Below are 22494 nucleotides of genomic sequence, written 5' to 3' on the forward strand. Positions count from 1 at the left end.
GGGTAGATGGGGAGCAATGTGGCAGATGTTGCAAGTGTATGGAATAGGTGGTAAGTTACTAATTGCTGTAAAGAGTTTTTATGAGGATAGCGAGGCTCAGGTTAAGGTGTGTGGGAGAGAGGGAGATTACTTTCCAGCAAAATTAAGTCTTAGACTGAGATGCATAATGTCACCATGGTTGTTTAGCATATTTATAGATGGGGTTGTAAAAGAAGTAAATGTTAGGGTGTTGGGGAGAGGTGTGGGATTAAAATATGCAGATTCAAATACAAAATGGGAGTTGACAAAGTTACTTTTTGCTGATGATACTGTGCTTTTGGGAGATTCTGAAGAGAAGTTGCAAAGGTTAATGGACGAATTTGGGAGGGTGTGTAAAGGAAGAGAGTTAAAAGTGAACTTAGATTAGAGTAAGGTGATGAGGGGTATCATACAATTTGAATAAGGAAAAATTGGATATTGGATTGGAGGGAGGGAGTATGGAAGAAGTGAATGTGTTCAGATATTTGGGAGTAGACTTGTTGGCAGATGGGATTATGAAGGATGAAGTAAACCATAGAAATGATGAAAGAAAAAGGGTGGGCGGTTGCAGCAAGGATGAGGCTGGAGGCAGTGGAGATGTCATGTCTAATGACATCATGCAGAGAATTCATAGTGTGGAAATTGGGAGGAGGTGTGGAGTTACTAAAAGTATTATTCAGAGGGTCGAGGAAGGGTTGTTGAGGTGGTTTGGTCATTTAGAGAAGATGAAGCAAAATAGTGTGACTTGGAGGGTGTATAAATCTGTAGTGGAGGGAAGGAGGGGTAGAGGTCATCCTGGGAAAGGATGTAAGGAGGGGGTAAAAGAGGTTTTGTATGCAAGGGTCTTGGACATACAGCAGTCATGTGTGAGCTTGTTAGATAGGAGTGAGTGGAGACATAGGGTTTTCGGGACTTGACAAGCTGTTGGAGTGTGAGCAGGGTAATATTTTATGAAGGAATTCAGGGAAACTGGTTAGCCGGACTTGAGTCCTGTAAGTGGGAAGTACAGTGCCTTCACTTTAACCCTTTCAGGGTCCAGAGGCCAAATTTCAAAGTGCACACCATGATCCAAGAATTTTCAAAAAAAAAAAAATTTGTTATTTTTTTCTTATGAAATGGTAGAGAATCTTTTTCTGAAGGTAATAAAACAAAAAGTATGAAATTTGATGGAAAATTGACGAAATTATGCTCTCACGAATTTTGATGTGTCAGCAATATTTACGAATCAGCGATTTTGCAGACTTTGACTCCCATTTTAGGCCAATTACATTATTCCAGTCGACCAAATTCTTAGCTATTTCACTAGTATTACTTCTATTCTGTCGATTGAGCACAAGAAATAGCCAAGTCAACTGTTTCAACTATAAAATAAAGTGATAGGAAATTGGTAATTTAGCCAATTTAACACAAAGTTCAAAATATTCCAATTTCAAAATAGGGTCCAGAATAAACAATGTAGGTATTCCTGGCACTAAACTAACATTTCCTCTGTTCATTAGTTACATTTTGAGGCTTTACAAATGAATTCCATTTTGATTTTTTATTCACATAATGAATTTTTATTCAAACCAAAAAATAGAAGATTTACTGTTATGCAATATTGTAATAATTGTATAAATATCATCACCACATTTGTGAATGTATATTAGACCCACCAACTGGTGTGTATTAGACGTGTGAGGTCGTTTGTTTATTCTTGAACATTGGCAAAAATTTAACATTTCCGCTACTTTGAGCTCAGTTTCTAGTCATTTCCAGTGCTAAAACCAATCAAAATCATTTTTATTTCTGTAATATGTCTTCCATTCTATCAAATGAGACCAAGAAATCGCAAATAGTACAACTATAAAAAACATACGAAAATCACGGTCTCAGTTTTTTTCTCTCATTATACACTGTGCTGCAGGATTTGTTTTATGTGGTGCACACATACCACATAGATGTATTCTCTCATATCTAGGCCCAAATTTACCACTCACAGCTTATTAGAGTGAGCTGAGCTCATGGCGTAGATCTACAGTTTGGACCCTGAACATAAAGCCGTAGATCTACAACATGGACCCTGAAAGGGTTATAGGAGGAGTTTGGGATATTTGCTGTTTGGAGTGACTCCTGAACTGTTGTATCTGCACACCTCTGCAAAGATAGTGATTATGTGTGAATGATGGTGAATGTGTTTCTTTTTTGGGTCACCTTGTCTTGATGGGAAACTGCCAGCATGTTAATAAAAAAAATGGTTTGTTAAAACTGACAGATTGAGGAATGAGACACTTGTGCAACATTTGGGCATCTTTTTTTTTTTTTTAGCATGTGGGTATCTCTATTATGGAAATGTTTTGGTAGCTATTGGCTTCTTCAATTCAATACAGAGATGAACAGTGGAAGATGAAAAGGAATTTTGAGTAATCAGTCCCTCAGCCTACAGATGATGCATTCAGTCCATCAGTCTTGATGGACTGAACAATCAAGATTGATGAACAATCAAGATTGATGGCTGAGGGACTGATTACCTCAAACTCCACTGTTCTTCTCTGTATTAGACTGATGTAGCCACTGGCTGGTGAAATATTTTCACAATAAAGATACAGAAATGTTGCACAAGTGTCTTATTCATCATATTTCTTGGTACTTGGAATACCAGTACTCACAATTTGGAATTTTTCAAGTTTCAGTTCTGAAAATTGTTATAATACTATCATGTTACCTGTAATGATGATGATAACATAGAATATAATCATAATAAAATTTTCAGGATATTGATAGTCATAAAAATGTGTATTTTAAGCATATTGGCTATCTTCCACTGAGGTAGGGTGACCCATAAAAGGAAAATATATTCATCATCATTCATTCCCTAGCTGTCTTTCCAAAGTACATGGACATTCCAATTTCAATTATTCAGTGAGCTATAACTTCCCACCAAACAAGCACTCATTCTTCAGAGTGTTATCTCTCCAGAAGTACCCAAATGCCACAATTCCAATGATCCACCAAACTGCAACATCCTTGTCCATCCTTCAGGGTGGAGACTATATTTTATACCTCCAGAAGTCCACCTAACCGCTTGATATTTAAACTAGCATGCAAAATTTTGTTGTTGTTGCGCTAAGTAGCTGGAAATGTTCATTCAAAAGCATTCTAACATTTGGAGGTACATATTTGAAAATATCTGGAAGAGTCTGTAGGAGGCCTTCCTCACAAGGAAAGTTTCCACAATGACAAAAACTTTCAATGTGCAGTTGGAAGTACAGTGGACCCCCGCATAACGATCACCTCCGAATGCGACCAATTATGTAAGTGTATTTATGTAAGTGCGTTTGTACGTGTATGTTTGGGGGTCTGAAATGGACTAATCTACTTCACAATATTCCTTATGGGAACAAATTCGGTCAGTACTGGCACCTGAACATACTTCTGGAGTGAAAAAATATCGTTAACCGGGGGTCCACTGTATTCATTGCACCACTATTTCTTTTTTAACATGTCAGCAGTTTCCCAACCAAGGCAGGGTGACCCAAAAAGAAAGAAAAAACTTTAATCATCATCATTCGGTGGGAGATGGCCGACTTGTTAAAAAAAAAAAATCATACATAATCACTCTCTTTGCAGAGGCGCTCAGATACGATAGTTTAGATGTTCCTCCAAACTGCCAATATCCCAAACCCCTCCTTTAAAGTGCAGGCATAGTACTTCCCATTTCCAGGACTGAAATCCGGCTAACCGGTTTCCCTGATCCTTTTACAAAGTGTTACTCTGCTCACACACCAACAGCTTGTCTGGGCCCAAAAACCATTAGTCTCCATTCACTCCGTTCGTTATTTTTTTTTATATGAATAAAAAAGTTTCCAAAATGACAAAAACTTCTGATATACAGTTGGAAGTATACATTTCACTATTTTTCTTTATTTCAGTAAATGCTTGGAGATTTGATTGCCATTCATTAATTGTTTTTCATACTCCCAGGAACTTCACTTTTACCACCGGGACTAGAACATTTTAATTCGCCCCAACTTCTTGAAGCAGCAGGCGATAGTCGAAGCCAAAGTCCTGCCAGAGAAGAAAAGGGCAAACTTTCTTCAAAGAAAAAACAAGATGGTTTTACGGTTGACAAAAAAGAAAGGGAACTTTCAAAGGCAAGTAAATTGGTGGTATTTTTAATGTAGGTTTATTTTACAGATCCTTACTAGTGATATTTTTTTAGCATTGTTTAAAGAAATTTAAGTTGTTTATTAATCCTAGTAAAATAGTGTTAGTATCCTAAAATCCTAAATTTTCCCCTTTTTTAATGTTTACTGTCCCAATTATGTTAATAGGATTCCGTTAAGAAGAACCTGGATCAAAGTACTGATGGTGAAGGTTCTGCTGTTTCGTTCCGTGTAACACGCAGCACCCTACAGCCTCCTGTGGCTACTAGTACTTCAGTTATGCCTCATTCACCAAAGAAGCTCTCAAAAAGACTTATAATGAAGAAAGCCCTGCTTCTCCAGACCAAAGCAAAGTCACTAAGACTTCAAGGTATGACACCCACATTATCCTACTACTTTATTATAGATAATAGTTACATAGTGGGAACACCTGCACTGTGCTGCTACTCTATTATATATGATAGTTACATAGTGGGAGCACCTGTGTATTCCTTGTAAGAAACAAGTCTCTTTGACAAAATTAATACATGTATATATCACAATGCTGTGGCTGTAATAATTCTCAGGCATCTCATAAATTAGCAATGTTTAGTTTAAAGGAGGTTTTGTGTGCGAGGGGCTTGGACTTCCAGCAGGCGTGCGTGAGCGTGTTTGATAGGAGTGAATGGAGACAAATGGTTTTTAATACTTGACGTGCTGTTGGAGTGTGAGCAAAGTAACATTTATGAAGGGATTCAGGGAAACCGGCAGGCCGGACTTGAGTCCTGGAGATGGGAAGTACAGTGCCTGCACTCTGAAGGAGGGGTGTTAATGTTGCAGTTTAAAAACTGTAGTGTAAAGCACCCTTCTGGCAAGACAGTGATGGAGCGAATGATGGTGAAAGTTTTTCTTTTTCGGGCCACCCTGCCTTGGTGGGAATCGGCCAGTGTGATAATAAATAAAATAATAAAAATAGTTTAATATGTTTTTTATGCACCCCATACCCATCCTGTGGGCTGTAGTCAAAAGATATAGAGGTACATAGTGAGGCTCAAGTTAGAATATGTAGGAAAGAGGGAAATTATTTCCCAGTAAAAGTAGGCCTTAGACAGGGATGTGTGATGTCACCGTGGTTGTTTAATATATTTATAGATGGGGTTGTAAGAGAAGTAAATGCGAGGGTCTTGGCAAGAGGCGTGGAGTTAAAAGATAAAGAATCACACATAAAGTGGGAGTTGTCACAGTTGCTCTTTGTTGATGACACCGTGCTCTTGGGAGATTCTGAAGAGAAGTTGCAGAGATTGGTGGATGAATTTGGTAGGGTGTGCAAAAGAAGAAAATTAAAAGTGAATACAGGAAAGAGTAAGGTTATGAGGATAACAAAAAGATTAGGTGATGAAAGATTGGATATCAGATTGGAGGGAGAGAGTATGGAGGAGGTGAATGTATTCAGATATTTGGGAGTGGACGTGTCAGCGGATGGGTCTATGAAAGATGAGGTGAATCATCTTTGTATCAGAGTATAGTTTTACCAACGCTCTTATATGGGTGTGAAGCATGGGTGATGAATGTTGCAGCGAGGAGAAAGCTGGAGGCAGTGGAGATGTCATGTCTGAGGGCAATGTGTGGTGTGAATATAATGCAGAGAATTCGTAGTTTGGAAGTTAGGAGGAGGTGCGGGATTACCAAAACTGTTGTCCAGAGGGCTGAGGAAGGGTTGTTGAGGTGGTTCGGACATGTAGAGAGAATGGAGCGAAACAGAGTGACTTCAAGAGTGTATCAGTCTGTAGTGGAAGGAAGGCGGGGTAGGGGTCGGCCTAGGAAAGGTTGGAGGGAGGGGGTAAAGGAGGTTTTGTGTGCGAGGGGCTTGGACTTCCAGCAGGCATGCGTGAGCGTGTTTGATAGGAGTGAATGGAGACAAATGGTTTTTAATACTTGACATGCTGTTGGAGTGTGAGCAAAGTAACATTTATGAAGGGGTTCAGGGAAACCGGCAGGCCGGACTTCGAGTCCTGGAGATGGGAAGTACAGTGTTTGCACTCTGAAGGAGGGGTGTTAATGTTGCAGTTTAAAAACTGTAGTGTAAAGCACCCTTCTGGCAAGACAGTGATGGAGTGAATGATGGTGAGAGTTTTTCTTTTTCGGGCCACCCTGCCTTGGTGGGAATCGGCCAGTGTGATAATAAAAAATAAAAAATAATGGGTCCAGGGACTGGGCCCCAAAGTTTTGATAGCTGAGCAAGTTACAAAGGTAATGAACTCCAGGTAGATATGGTCACAGTCATGACAAGGTACAAAGCTATTTACAGATTACAGAGGTGCATAATGGGTCCAGAGACTGGGCCCCAAAGTTTTGATAGCTGAACAAGGTACAAAGGTAATGATCTCACAAGTTACAAAGGTAGTGAATTATGTAAGTAAATTTACTTACTTACATTTATACATGGCTATGGAAGTAGAAAATATTTCAATCTGTCCTGAACTGTTATCAGTACCAGTTAAGAGAAAAAAAATTCTTCCCTTTTCTCTCACCTACAAACTGATAATAGTCCAAGATGGCCTGACAAATTATTTAATTTTATCTCCAGATGATGGGTTAGTTGTGAAATCTGTGAAAATATTAATAAGGAAATTTTTTTTTTTCCCTCACAAAAGAGAAAATTGAAATCCTGTATAATTTTTTAGAGGGTCGTTCATATTTAGTTCCACAATAAGTTTGAACACTGTTAGAATTAAATATGATCTCGACTAATAAATAAATAATTACAGTATTTCTAGTTCAATTTTCATTTTTACCTTGCAGAAAGGAAGAAGGTTGCTTTAAGACGATCAGATATTCAAATAATGGAATCAACACCTGTTCAGGGACCTGTAGTGGCTACAAGGTCAGGGCGACTATTGCATAAATATCGTGTTTCAGCCACAACAGCAATGGCTCGAAAGAAAGCACGTGTAGCCATGCTTTCATCAATCCGCCCTAAACAAAAGTTGTCGAGAATATTACAAAGGTATGGGGTTCATTTACATTACATTTTTTATTAATGTGTTTATTGTTGATCATTCTATCTAAAAAATTATTTTTTTCTTTACTAAAGATACTCTGTTACCATTCTTTGAACAAGTTTACAAGAATTATTTTGTGTATTACTAATGTTTCACTATTAGGTAAAGCCCATTTCACAGTTTTTATCTTGCATTTTGCTTTTTCTGTTGCTCATTTTCTATCCTTACTTCCTTTTTATCACTGGAAACTTCATTTGAACTAAATAAGACTTTTTCAGTCTGTTCTACTTATTGCATTATTTGAACATCAACTCATTCTTTTGTCATTAGTTACTGTTGCACTTCCAGCGAGGTAGAAAGTCATTTTGTCTTTATTTTGGTAGGTATTTGTTAAGCAATTAGGTTATATGACAACCTGGTGAGAGTCTGGTTATATTCCAGACACTAGATGAAGCTGAATTGTAATATAACACTGCTTCACTATCCAACATCCCATTATTTGACCTCCCTGTACCATATACTCCCTTGGGTTATCCCCCTTTGCCCTTTCTGTAATCAGGGGCAGCACCAAAGGGGGTTAGGAGGGCTTCAGATTCCCTAAAAATTCTCTGAGCCCCCCAAATAAATTAGTAATAAAAATAATGCTTCTTCAAAACGTATTGTAACTCATCCCCTCCTAACCAGATAGCCAACCCTAAGCCTCCCGAGGATATTAATTCTTGTGCTGCTCCAGCCTGTAATACATGTACCTATGCACTACACAGGCTCCCTGCACTACGTATAGAGTATATACCCCTTGCACTCTATATGCTTTTCCCAACACCACATTTGCCCTATGCACCACATGTCTCCCACCCTACATCACATGCATCTCTACCCTGTGCTAAATATGCTACCACCATTCACCACTTATGCCCCACACCATGCACCACATTATCTTCCCCCACATATGCACCACATATTCCCCAGCCTATATCATGTATGCTCCCAAGGTGAGTTGCATATGCCACCTCACCTGAACTGATTCCCATATCAAACATGAACTTTCATTCTGCACCTATCGTCCTGTTCAGTCCTATATATTTGCAGGGGTTATATTCCTAGAAGCCTTGTGAAAGTAGACACTCCAAATAATACAAAACTAAGTTTGCATATTAATTTTGTTTCAGATATGGGATATTTTCTGCTTCCAAGATCATCTCTCTGTAATGCATCGTTCTAATCTAATTAACATTGACAGTCATAAGAAATAATAATCAAAATAAAATGAGATTTGTGGCTATAGGAAACTGGATGTTTTTAGACAGTTATGCATTGTGGGTTTGAATTTTGAGCTTTTCCTTCCCAAGTCAAGGATAACAACAACCGACCTGAGTTCCTATCTTTATAAATAGAACCAACTTGCAATTTTAAGCATCATTTCTTCGTTCAATAACCCAATATTAATAAACAGTGACTAGTTTTATTTCCAAAGTATTTTTTTTTGGCTGTAGACCAGTGTTACCTTCCATTTCCTGACAATGTATGGTCCCTCTGGGTTTAGTGCTTTCCCATGCATATAATGTTAATTACCCATTCCCTGTCTATTATATCTTATTTCTATCTCCTTTCCTATAAGAAATGGAGGAGATGAACCAGAGAGCAGCCCAGCATCCCACTCATGCGTATCCTCAACTTATATAGAGTGAGTTGCAGTTGACAGCATTTTGCACAGTGTTCAAGCACTGCATAGTTACTCACTGTGCTTGTTAAACTGATGGGGGCAGATGAGCTCTGGACCTCCAACCTCATATAATCTCTCATGAAAAACCTTTCACTATCTACAATCTATTTTTTGAGGGAGCAGTATTCTTTGAGCTTTTCATTCTTATATATGCTTGCTTTTTCTGTTGTACTCCTTTTATCTCCTACCTTTTAAGGGGCACGCTTTGATGATGATGTACTGCTTTTGATCAAAAAAATTTGAGTTACCTTTTCCTTTCTTGAATCAAATCTAATTATTTTTCATTACCCAGGAGCTGTATGTTATCCCTATGAGTTTAGCATTACCTCATGTCTATAAAGATAATCAAATTCTTTGTGTTAGCTTTATATTTTTCTTTTTCTTTCTCTACATATCCATCTTATCTTGGTGGGCATTCCCCCAACAACTTTTTCACCCATATAAACTTCTGAGAAAGCGGGAAAACCAGAAGCTATTAAAAACACAGGAAAATGGAAAGAGAATTCAGAATTGGCATAGTAGGCAAAGCAGAAGTGGAGATAGGGCTACTTGTAGCCATATCAGAGAAAATATTAATAAAAGATCAGGTGATAAGGTTAGGGATGTACACAAGGAATGCCACAAAAGATATGACTGTTTTTTACAGCCAAACAAAGAACAGTGCAAGAATTAGAGATGGAATAGTAACTCTGGAATTATCAAACGTTACAGTGACGAGTGAAGTAATAAGGTTACTTAAAGAATTCATTACAGTACATCTTCTTCACACTCCTCAGTCTTGAAGAAGGTGGAAATGATAAGTATGTTTCCTTACATTTGTTGCCTCTCTTCACCTAGTAGTGAATAGGTGTTAGCTGATTGTTGTGAATTGCTTCCTACAGGGGTGGTAGTATACCTAGGCTATGAAATGAGCTGAGGTAGGATAACAAACCCTAGATTGTAAGTTAAATGGTGTAAAAAAAAAGATACCATCAGCTGCATTTGCTAGGCTAGTGTGCTTCAAAAATTTCAACATAAGCCTCCTGTGATTAATTCTTGAGCATGTGGTTCTATCGTGAAACCTTCACATATCCAAGAGCTAATAAAAACATGAGAAAATTAAAAAGTATACATCCAAACTTGTATCTGTTAAAAAAGTATGCATCCAAGCTAGTACAGTGGTACCTTGACTTACGAGTGACCCAACTTACGAGTTTTCTGAGTTATGAGCCGTCGCTCCGTCGACTTTTTGTTTTGAGTTGCGAGCCAAAATCCAAGTTACGAGCTAGTTTCAGATACCCCGCCACTCGCAGGAGATACCGAGGAAATATCAAAAACCTCAATAATAGCCACTGTGTAACATCCTTTCACTTCTGATACTACTGGCAATGCCATCCTGCCAGAATGTTCTGCAACATATGCCCTAAGTAAAGAGAAACAATTCTGGAATGTGTAAAACATGTTTGGTAGGCTGACCGGCCGGCGGCTGGCTAGCTGGCTGATTTGTTTTGGCTGTCTCTGTTTCCTTCTGTCTGTCTGTTTGTGTCTCTATCTCTGTCTCTGTCTATCTCTGTCTCTACCTTACAAGTAGACATAGATACAGTTATACATACTGTAAATTACCTAGGGTAACCTAAAAAATCCAGACGAAGTGCTATACTGTACTATGATTGTAGGTAAAAGGCATAATAAGCATGACTGGTGAGTAATACAGTGGAACCTCTACTTGCGAGTGTGTCCACGTGCGAGTTTTTCCAAATACGAGCAGTCGATGGGGTCGATTTTTTGCTTCCACACGCGAGCAAAATTTCCACAAGCGAGCAGACCTCAAGGCAGGTTCCTTGACACTGGTGAGGGGCTCTTGCTCTTGATCTTGGAAATTGTATCTCATTTGTTTGTTGGACTATCTTATTGAAACTTGGGCAATGTATGATGGAAAGATGCTTCTTAATGTACTCCAAAAATGAAAGAAATCTAAGCATAAATAATGGAGTTCACTTCTCAGCAATTAGCCACCCCTTAGTGGTAATTTTGAATGGTTTTTATGGTTGTAGTCTCATTTTTTTGGTCTCATTTGATAGAATGGAAGATAAATTACAGAAATAGGTATGATTTTGATTGCTTTCATGACAAAAAGTACCTTGAAATAGAGCTCAACCTAGGAGAAATGGTCCATTGCTTGGCTGTTTCAGTGTAAACAAATGACGTCACAGTAAATCTTATATTTTTTGTGTGAATAAAAATTACAAATTATTTATATAATAATATTAATGATAATAATAATAATAATAATAATAATAATAATAATAATAATAATAATAATAATGAAAGAAATCTAAGCATAAATAATGGAGCTCACTTCTCAGCAATTAGCCACCCCTTAGTGGTATTTTTGTATGATTTTTATGGTTGTATTCTTGTTGTTTTGGTCTCATTTGATAGAATGGAAAATATATTACAGAAATAGATATGATTTTGATTGCTTTCATGACGAAAAGTGCCTTGAAATTGAGCTCAACCTAGGAGAAATGGTCCATTGCTTGGCTGTTTCAGTGTAAACAAATGACGTCACTGTCCATTCCAATATGCAGTCGTGAATGGGTTGACATATTTATACAATTACGTATTGCAATAAGGAATAACAGTAAATCTTATATTTTTTGTGTGAATAAAAATTACAAATAATTTATATAATAATAATAACAGTAACTAATAATAATAATAATAATAATAAATAAATAATAATATGTATAATAATAATAATATGAATAATAACAATACGTATAATAATAATAATAATAGTTTAATACAATAATAATAATAATAATAATAATAATATAATATGTATAATAATACATATATAATAATAATAATATATGTATAATAATAATACTTTTTTTTTTTTCAACAAGTCGGCCGTCTCCCACCGAGGCAGGGTGATCCAAAAAAAAGAAAGAAAATCCCCAAAAAGAAAATACTTTCATCATCATTCAACACTTTCACCACACTCGCACATTATCACTGTTTTTGCAGAGGTGCTCAGAATACAACAGTCTAGAAGCATACACATATAAAGATACACAACATATCCCTCCAAACTGCCAATATCCCAAACCCCTCCTTTAAAGTGCAGGCATTGTACTTCCCATTTCCAGGACTCAAGTCCGACTATGTGAAAATAACCGGTTTCCCTGAATCCCTTCACTACAGTGGTCAGTCGTCACGTGAGGTCACAGACCCTGAGCTGCTTTGGGGATTAGCGTGGACGGTTACAAAGCATGGCTTGCTTCTGCAGTGTTTTAAAAATTGAGGTTGGAGAGTTGAAGGAGGAGGTCTTGCTTCTCCAGGAGGAGATTAGGAGGCTGAAGGTCCACCTCAATGGGTCTGGGAGAGTGTGTGAGGTGGCTGGAGTTGTGGGGAATGAGGCTTCTAGCAGTGAGGTGCAGTCTGTCTCTCGCTGTGAGGAGGCTGTAGTTGGGGAGGTAGCAACGGCTACCAGCAGTGAGGTGCAGCCCAGCACCTGCTACAAGTGGCGAGTGGTTCACAGTAATGGGAGGTGCATCAGAGTAAGGAAAGTTAAGAGTGAAGATCTGAAGGTAGGAAATTGCTTCTCTGTTCTTCAGGATAAATGTACTTCAGTGGCCAGTGAAGGTAAGGGTACTACTGCCCCTGCTAATGGAGGTAAGCGCATTCTTGTGGTTGGTGACTCTCAGGTAAGATATATTGACCGTGCTTTTTGTAATAGGAATAAGAAGATGAGAGATAGAGTGTGCTTCCCTGGAGCTGGTGTTGGGGACATAGTCAACAGGCTGGATAATATCATGTCAGGTAATGGGAACAAGCCCATTATCTGTCTCAGTGCTGGTGGAAATGATATTGGTAAGGGTAGGAGAGAAGAGCTGCTAGATAAGTACAGGTCAGCTATAGATTTCATTAAGTCTAAGGGAGGGATCCCAATCATATGTAGCATCTTGCCTAGAAGGGGAGTAGGAAATGAATGGTTGTCTAGGGCAATTGGTGTAAATTGCTGGCTAGACAGATACTGCAAGGAACTTGCAATCCCATTCATTGACAACTGGAACAACTTTTATGGCAAACATGATATGTATGCAAAGGATGGGGTACATCTCTCTGGGGCAGGGGTGGTAGCACTTGCAGACTTGATTGAGAAGGCCATTGGTGAAATGCCTATGATTTTAAACTGATGGAAGATAGAGGTATGGGTGTGTGTGGGAAACAAGCAGGTTGCAACACTAGGGTTGGAGGCAGTAAATGTATAAAAGGCATTCAGCATGAAGTGATAAATAAAGACAATAGATCAGGTCAGCAAACAAAGGGGGACAGCAGAGGGCAACAAGGGACTAGCTCCCTTAAGGTTTGCTATACTAATAGCAGGAGTGTAAGAAATAAGATAGATGAGCTAAGATTAATTGCAAGTGCAGGAAACATAGATATTATTGCTATAACAGAGACCTGGCTCAATCTGAAAGATAGAGAGATGCCCTCTGAATGTCACATACAAGGCTATAAATTATTCCACACTGACAGGGTCAACAGGAAAGGTGGTGGAGTAGCGATGTATGTCAGAGACAATTTAAATTGTTGTGTTAGACAAGATATTAAATTAGAAGCGTGAGCCACTGAATCTGTTTGGTTACAGCTTCTCGAGGGCCGAGAAAAACTAATTTTGGGTGTGATTTACAGGGCCCCAAATCTTGATAGGAAGTGCAGTAAACTTCTATGGGACGAAATTCGTAAGGCATCTACATACGAAAATGTTGTGCTAATGGGAGATTTCAACTATAGACAGATTGACTGGAGCAATTTGACAGGAAATTTAGAGTCAGGTGACTTTCTTGATACGATCCAGGATTGTTTTTTAAAACAGTTTGTGACAGAGCCAACTAGGGGAAATAACCTCCTTGACTTGGTTCTTGCCAGTAGGGAAACACTAATTAATAATCTTGAGGTTAATGATGAGCTTGGGGAAAGTGATCACAAATCACTCAGTTTTAATATATCATGGAATTCCCCTAATAATGGCAATCAAGTCTCCGTCCCTGACTTTCGCTTGGCTGATTTCATAGGACTGAAAAATTACTTAGGTGGGCTGAACTGGAATGACCTGACTAAGGGTCAGGTAGGTGGTGATGGTTGCCGATATGATGCTTTCCAGGGCATAGTTCTAGCTGCTCAGTCAAATTATGTTCCAAATAGGGAAATCAGATCAAACAAAAATGATCCTAAATGGATGAACAATAGATTAAAATATCTGATTGGTCAAAAGAGAGGCATATATAGGCAAATCAAAAGAGGAGAGGGGCAATTAAGAAATCGATATATTCAGTTAAAGAGAGAAATAAAAAAAAGGGAATTAGAAAAGCAAAAAGAGATTATGAGGTTAAAGTTGCAAGAGAATCGAAGACTAACCCAAAAGGATTCTTTCAGGTATACAGAAGTAAGATCAGGGACAAGATAGGCCCACTCAAAAGTTCCTCGGGTCAGCTCACTGACAGTGATAAGGAAATGTGTAGAATTTTTAACACATACTTCCTCTCAGTTTTTACACAGGAGGATACCAGCGATATTCCAGTAATGATAAATTATGTAGAACAGGACGATAATAAACTGTGCACGATTAGGGTCACAAGTGACATAGTCCTTAGGCAAATAGATAAATTAAAACCTAACAAATCCCCAGGCCCTGATGAACTGTATACAAGGGTTCTAAAGAAATGTAAAGAGGAGCTTAGCACACCTTTGGCTAATCTTTTCAACATATCACTACAAACTGGCATGGTGCCAGATAAGTGGAAAATGGCAAATGTGATACCTATTTTCAAAACAGGTGACAGGTCCTTAGCTTCGAACTATAGACCAATAAGCCTAACCTCCATAGTGGGAAAATTTATGGAATCAATAATTGCCGAGGCAGTTCGTAGCCACCTTGAAAAGCATAAATTAATCAATGAATCTCAGCATGGTTTTACAAAGGGGCGTTCCTGCCTTACGAATTTATTAACTTTTTTCACTAAGGTATTTGAGGAGGTAGATCATGGTAATGAATATGATATTGTGTATATGGACTTCAGTAAGGCCTTTGACAGGGTCCCACATCAGAGACTATTGAGGAAAATTAAAGCACATGGAATAGGAGGAGAAATTTTTTCCTGGATAGAGGCATGGTTGACAAATAGGCAGCAGAGAGTTTGCATAAATGGGGAGAAATCAGAGTGGGGAAGCGTTACGAGCGGTGTTCCACAGGGGTCAGTGTTGGGCCCCCTGCTGTTCACAATCTACATAAACGACATAGATGAGGGCATAAAGAGCGACATCGGCAAGTTTGCCGATGACACCAAAATAGGCCGTCAAATTCATTCTGACGAGGCCATTCGAGCACTCCAGGAAGATTTGAATAGACTGATGCAGTGGTCGGAGAAGTGGCAGATGCAGTTTAATATAGACAAATGCAAAGTTCTAAATGTTGGACAGGACAATAACCATGCCACATATAAACTAAATAATGTAGATCTTAATATTACGGATTGCGAAAAAGATTTAGGAGTTCTGGTTAGCAGTAATCTGAAACCAAGACAACAGTGCATAAGTGTTCGCAATAAAGCTAATAGAATCCTTGGCTTCATATCAAGAAGCATAAATAATAGGAGTCCTCAGGTTGTTCTTCAACTCTATACATCCTTGGTTAGGCCTCATTTAGATTATGCTGCACAGTTTTGGTCACCGTATTACAGGATGGATATAAATTCTCTGGAAAATGTACAAAGGAGGATGACAAAGTTGATCCCATGTATCAGAAACCTTCCCTATGAGGATAGACTAAGGGTCCTGAATCTGCACTCTCTAGAAAGACGTAGAATTAGGGGGATATGATTGAGATGTATAAATGGAAGACAGGAATAAATAAAGGGGATGTAAATAGTGTGCTGAAAATATCTAGCCTAGACAGGACTCGCAGCAATGGTTTTAAGTTGGAAAAACTCAGATTCAGGAAGGATATAGGAAAGTACTGGTTTGGTAATAGAGTTGTGGATGAGTGGAACAAACTCCCAAGTACAGTTATAGAGGCCAGAACGTTGTGTAGCTTTAAAAATAGGTTGGATAAATACATGAGTGGATGTGGGTGGGTGTGAGTTGGACCTGATAGCTTGTGCTACCAGGTCGGTTGCCGTGTTCCTCCCTTAAGTCAATGTGACCTGACCTGACTAGGTTGGGTGCATTGGCTTAAGCCGGTAGGAGACTTGGACCTGCCTCGCATGGGCCAGTAGGCCTTCTGCAGTGTTCCTTCGTTCTTATGTTCTTATATTACCCTGCTCACACTCCAACAGATCGTCAGGTCCCAAGTACCATTCGTCTCCATTCACTCCTATCTAACACGCTCACGCACGCTTGCTGGAAGTCCAAGCCCCTTGCCCACAAAACCTCCTTTACCCCCTCTCTCCAACCCTTTCGAGGACGACCCCTACCCCGCCTTCCTTCCCCTATAGATTTATATGCTTTCCATGTCATTCTACTTTGATCCATTCTTTCTAAATAACCAAACCACCTCAACAACCCCTCTTCTGCCCTCTGACTAATACTTTTATTAACTCCACACCTTTTCCTAATTTCCACACTCCGAATTTTTTGCATAATATTTACACCACACATTGCCCTTAAACAGGACATTTCCACTGCCTCCAACCGTCTCCTCGCTGCTGCATTTACCACCCAAGCTTCACACCCATATAAGAGTGTTGGTACTACTATACTTTCATACATTCCCTTCTTTGCCTCCATAGATAACGTTTTTTGACTCCACATATACCTCGACGCACCACTCACCTTTTTTCCCTCATCAATTCTATGATTAACCTCATCCTTCATAAATCCATCCGCCGACACGTCAACTCCCAAGTATCTGAAAACATTCACTTCTTCCATACTCCTCCTCCCCAATTTGATATCCAATTTTTCTTTATCTGAATCACTTGACACCCTCATCACCTTACTCTTTTCTATGTTCACTTTCAACTTTCTACCTTTACACACATTCCCAAACTCATCCACTAACCTTTGCAATTTTTCTTTAGAATCTCCCATGAGCACAGTATCATCAGCAAAAAGTAACTGTGTCAATTCCCATTTTGAATTTGATTCCCCAAAATTTAATCCCACCCCTCTCCCGAACACCCTAGCATTTACTTCCTTTACAACCCCATCTAATAATACATATATAATAATAATCAGTCTGTAGTGGAAGGAAGGCGGGGTAGGGGTCGGCCTAGGAAAGGTTGGAGGGAGGGGGTAAAGGAGGTTTTGTGTGCGAGGGGCTTGGACTTCCAGCAGGCATGCGTGAGCGTGTTTGATAGGAGTGAATGGAGACAAATGGTTTTTAATACTTGACGTGCTGTTGGAGTGTGAGCAAAGTAACATTTATGAAGGGATTCAGGGAAACCGGCAGGCCGGACTTGAGTCCTGGAGATGGGAAGTACAGTGCCTGCACTCTGAAGGAGGGGTGTTAATGTTGCAGTTTAAAAACTGTAGTGTAAAGCACCCTTCTGGCAAGACAGTGATGGAGTGAATGGTGGTGAAAGTTTTTCTTTTTCGGGCCACCCTGCCTTGGTGGGAATCGGCCAGTGTGATAATAAAAAAAATAAAAAATAATAATAATGTACTACATATAATAATTATAATAATAGACGGCTTCAAAAGGCCGTCACTAGATGGCAGTGTTTACCACAACAAAGAGGGAGCGGTTGTGGCCGCCTCCACCTGTTGCATAATGACATATTTTATTCATTCTAGAGTATATATCATGTTTCTATGTTATTTATATTGTCTATTGTGTCATATTAGATGAACTGCGATATATAAATAAGCCGTATAGATGATATTAGCGAAATTATTCATGAAGAATTTTGCCCAGTGTCCAGACAAACTCTCGTCCACCGCCAACACCGCCCATACCACTACATGAATGACATATTTTATTCATTCTAGAGTATATATCATGTTTATGTTATTCATATTGTTTGTTATGTCATACTGGATGAACTGTGATAGATAAATAAGCCATATAGATGATATTAGCGAAATTATTCATGAAGTATTTTGCCCGGTCTCCAGACAAACTCTCGTCCACCGCCGACACCGCCCATACCACTACATGAATGACATATTTTATTAATTTTAGAGTATATATCAGGTTTCTATGTTATTTATATTGTTTATTATGTCATATTAGATGAAGTGAGATATATAAATAAGCCGTAGAGTTGATATTAGCGAAATTATTGAAGTACAGAATTCCTCTGGAACGAATTACGGTGGAACCTCAAATATCGAACTTTCTTCTGTCCAGAAGTCTGTTCGAGTGCCTTTACTGAATGAGTTTATTCCCATCAGGAATAATGTAAATTAGATTAGTCCATTTCAGACCCTTAAAAATACACTTATAAAAGCACTTACAAAAATACACTTACATAATTGGTTGTGTTGGGAGCAGTTCGATTTTTGAGGTTCCACTGTAATTGCATTTCATTTAATTTAAATGAGGAAAATTGATTCTGCAAACGAGCAAATCCAGTTGTGAGCAAGGTCATGGATCGGATTAAACTTGCAAGTAGAGGTTCCACTGTACACATTTTCACTTGTTCAGGAATCAGACATGATGACTTTTTGATAAATTAAGACACATGTGCAACATTTGGGTATCTTTAATGAGGAAATGTTTTGCCACACAGTGGCTTCATCAGTCCATACAAAGGAGAACGGTGAAGAACAGGAGGAGTTTGAGGTAATCAGTCCCTCAGCCTCGAGTTGATATTCTCAGTAGTAGTAATATGATCAGTCCATCAATCTTGAAAAGATACCACCTATGACTGCTGCACCTCTCCTGCCTACAGTATGTAAGCCACTTCTTTGCACATATGCTGTATTCTTTTGGAGATTGATGGACTGATCACATCGACTCAAGGCTGAGGGACTGATTACCTCAAACTCCTCCTGTTCTTCACCATTCTCCTTTGTATGGACTGATGAAGCCACTGTGTGGTGAAATGTTTCCTCATTAAAGATACCCAAATGTTGCACATGTGTCTAATTTATCAACGTGTTGGTTCTTTGAACCATTCATCTACATGACGACTGCATCGTGTGTAATACCTGTTGGTTCATGAGTGGCTCTTTCTCTGAGACAGAGAGACAGGAAGACAGAAACACAAGCAGACAGAAAGACATATAAGCAGAGACAGAGATAAACATAGACAGAGCTAGACAGACAAATAGAAAGAAACAGACAGAAACAAACAGATAGACAGACATGTTTGTGTGTAACAGTGAAAAATAAAGCCATGGCAGTGCAAGATCATCAGATGTCACTCCACTGCTGCACTGTCAGCAGTGGGGTGACACTCATCCTACACCGTGCTTCAAGGAGTTTCATATATACTCCAGCATTTCTAAAACATTGCTGGGACCTGGCAAAAAAGGCAAAAATCATTTTTTATTTATAAATACATTTTTCTTATTTAAAAACCAGTAACAAAAAAAAAATTGGGTGATTTTTTGGGAGCTGGAACGGATTAATGGTATTTCAGTTAATTTCAACGATGAAAATTGATTTGATATACGAGCAAATTGAGTTACGAGCTCGGTCATGGAACGAATTAAACTCGTAAGTCAAGGTACCACTGTACTTTAAAGTGAAATGATTGAATTATAAGAAAATACTGCACTTGCTAAATCTTTTGTTCCTTGAAGGATGCAAAACAAAGTGTGATATATAGTAATTGCTGCATATATGATGCTCTGAGGCATAAGAATGGTAGACATATATGCAGGGTAAGACTTGGAAGAAGAGGATGTCAATGCAAACTGAACACCTGATTAATCTTAGTGACATCAGGAAACACTTCTTCAGTATCAGAGCAGGAATGCAGTGGATTAAACTGGACAGTGATTTAAATGAAGCTGACTATCCAGGGATTTAAAAATTAATATGATAGAGTTATAGTCACATCAGTTAGTCAAGAGTTTAGGGGCTAATCCAAAAACAATTGCTCACTCTGCAAATTTTAATATATAATTGCATCATTCTACACTTTATTCTTGTAACTCCGTACCAACTAACTTTATGAATCATTCATGTTGCTCTTGTTTTTGATTTCTCTCTGATCAGGAATTCTAAAGATTGGTATCCAGACATTACTGATGTTATTAATACTTTATACAAAATCATTGCATACACTGCACTAAACTTTCTGATGGGTAAAACCTTAAAGAATCTCTTAGTCTTCACCATTACATAGCCCAACTTATATGTTAATATTACTATATTAATTCTCTCGGGTAGCTAAACTCATTTATAACTTTCAGCTTCTCTTCACTGGAATTCACATTGCACTGTATGTCTCATTCTAGCATACAGTCCTTGCATTACTTACATAGTCTGTCTTTGTAATTCAATAATTTTTAATGAAGTATTTATCCTGACTAAAAATAGTTTTAGACTAAAACTTCAATAAAGTTGTATGATGTGAAGTTAAATAGTGAGGATGATCCTTTTCCATTTTAACCAGCAGAACACTGAATCACAAATTCTATTAAGTACACTGAAATACAAATTCAATTAAGTTTTCTCTTTGCTCACTAAGTTTTATTCCAATATATAAAACTATTGCCGGGAGCAATGGGCTAGTAACCCCTTCTCCTGTAGACATTTACTAAAAAAGAGAAGAAGAAAAACTTTATAAAACTGGGATGCTTAAATGTGCGTGGATGTAGTGCGGATGACAAGAAACAGATGATTGCTGATGTTATGAATGAAAAGAAGTTGGATGTCCTGGCCCTAAGCGAAACAAAGCTGAAGGGGGTAGGGGAGTTTCAGTGGGGGGAAATAAATGGGATTAAATCTGGAGTATCTGAGAGAGTTAGAGCAAAGGAAGGGGTAGCAGTAATGTTAAATGATCAGTTATGGAAGGAGAAAAGAGAATATGAATGTGTAAATTCAAGAATTATGTGGATTAAAGTAAAGGTTGGATGCGAGAAGTGGGTCATAATAAGCGTGTATGCACCTGGAGAAGAGATGAATGCAGAGGAGAGAGAGAGATTTTGGGAGATGTTAAGTGAATGTATAGGAGCCTTTGAACCAAGTGAGAGAGTAATTGTGGTAGGGGACCTGAGTGCTAAAGTAGGAGAAACTTTTAGAGAGGGTGTGGTAGGTAAGTTTGGGGTGCCAGGTGTAAATGATAATGGGAGCCCTTTGATTGAACTTTGTATAGAAAGGGGTTTAGTTATAGGTAATACATATTTTAAGAAAAAGAGGATAAATAAGTATACAAGATATGATGTAGGGTGAAATGACAGTAGTTTGTTGGATTATGTATTGGTAGATAAAAGACTGTTGAGTAGACTTCAGGATGTACATGTTTATAGAGGGGCCACAGATATATCAGATCACTTTCTAGTTGTAGCTACACTGAGAGTAAAAGGTAGATGGGATACAAGGAGAATAGAAGCATCAGGGAAGAGAGAGGTGAAGGTTTATAAACTAAAAGAGGAGGCAGTTAGGGTAAGATATAAACAGCTATTGGAGGATAGATGGGCTAATGAGAGCATAGGCAATGGGGTCGAAGAGGTATGGGGTAGGTTTAAAAATGTAGTGTTAGAGTGTTCAGCAGAAGTTTGTGGTTACAGGAAAGTGGGTGCGGGAGGGAAGAGGAGCGATTGGTGGAATGATGATGTAAAGAGAGTAGTAAGGGAGAAAAAGTTAGCATATGAGAAGTTTTTACAAAGTAGAAGTGATGCAAGGAGGGAAGAGTATATGGAGAAAAAGAGAGAGGTTAAGAGAGTGTTGAAGCAATGTAAAAAGAGAGCAAATGAGAGAGTGGGTGAGATGTTATCAACAAATTTTGTTGAAAATAAGAAAAAGTTTTGGAGTGAGATTAACAAGTTAAGAAAGCCTAGAGAACAAATGGATTTGTCAGTTAAAAATAGGAGAGGAGAGTTATTAAATGGAGAGTTAGAGGTATTGGGAAGATGGAGGGAATATTTTGAGGAATTGTTAAATGTTGTTGAAGATAGGGAAGCTGTGATTTCGTGTATAGGGCAAGGAGGAATAACATCTTGTAGGAGTGAGGAAGAGCCAGTTGTGAGTGTGGGGGAAGTTCGTGAGGCAGTAGGTAAAATGAAAGGGGGTAAGGCAGCCGGGATTGATGGGATAAAGATAGAAATGTTAAAAGCAGGTGGGGATATAGTTTTGGAGTGGTTGGTGCAATTATTTAATAAATGTATGGAAGAGGGTAAGGTACCTAGGGATTGGCAGAGAGCATGCATAGTTCCTTTGTATAAAGGCAAAGGGGATAAAAGAGAGTGCAAAAATTATAGGGGGATAAGTCTGCTGAGTATACCTGGTAAAGTGTATGGTAGAGTTATTATTGAAAGAATTAAGAGGAAGACGGAGAATAGGATAGCAGATGAACAAAGAGGCTTTAGGAAAGGTAGGGGGTGTGTGGACCAGGTGTTTACAGTGAAACATATAAGTGAACAGTATTTAGATAAGGCTAAAGAGGTCTTTGTGGCATTTATGGATTTGGAAAAGGCATATGACAGGGTGGATAGGGGGGCAATGTGGCAGATGTTGCAGGTG

General features: G+C 38.6%; 1 protein-coding gene across 2 annotated transcripts in view; it reads left to right on the top strand.

Moving 5' to 3' along the window:
- The window catches only part of LOC128701105 (Jumonji, AT rich interactive domain 2), a 152289-nt gene that overhangs the window by 12174 nt on the left and 117621 nt on the right, over window positions 1-22494 (top strand). The window contains exons 4-7 of one of the 2 annotated variants that reach the window (XM_070100592.1): window positions 3982-4151; window positions 4332-4533; window positions 6945-7149; window positions 8763-8828. In XM_070100592.1, coding sequence (XP_069956693.1) covers window positions 3982-4151; window positions 4332-4533; window positions 6945-7149; window positions 8763-8828 — 643 coding nt within the window. The remainder of the gene's footprint in view (window positions 1-3981; window positions 4152-4331; window positions 4534-6944; window positions 7150-8762; window positions 8829-22494) is intronic. The other variant, XM_070100593.1, reaches the window with a different exon arrangement.

The sequence above is a fragment of the Cherax quadricarinatus genome, chromosome 73 (assembly GCF_038502225.1).
Source record: "Cherax quadricarinatus isolate ZL_2023a chromosome 73, ASM3850222v1, whole genome shotgun sequence".
Lineage (NCBI taxonomy): Eukaryota > Metazoa > Arthropoda > Malacostraca > Decapoda > Parastacidae > Cherax > Cherax quadricarinatus.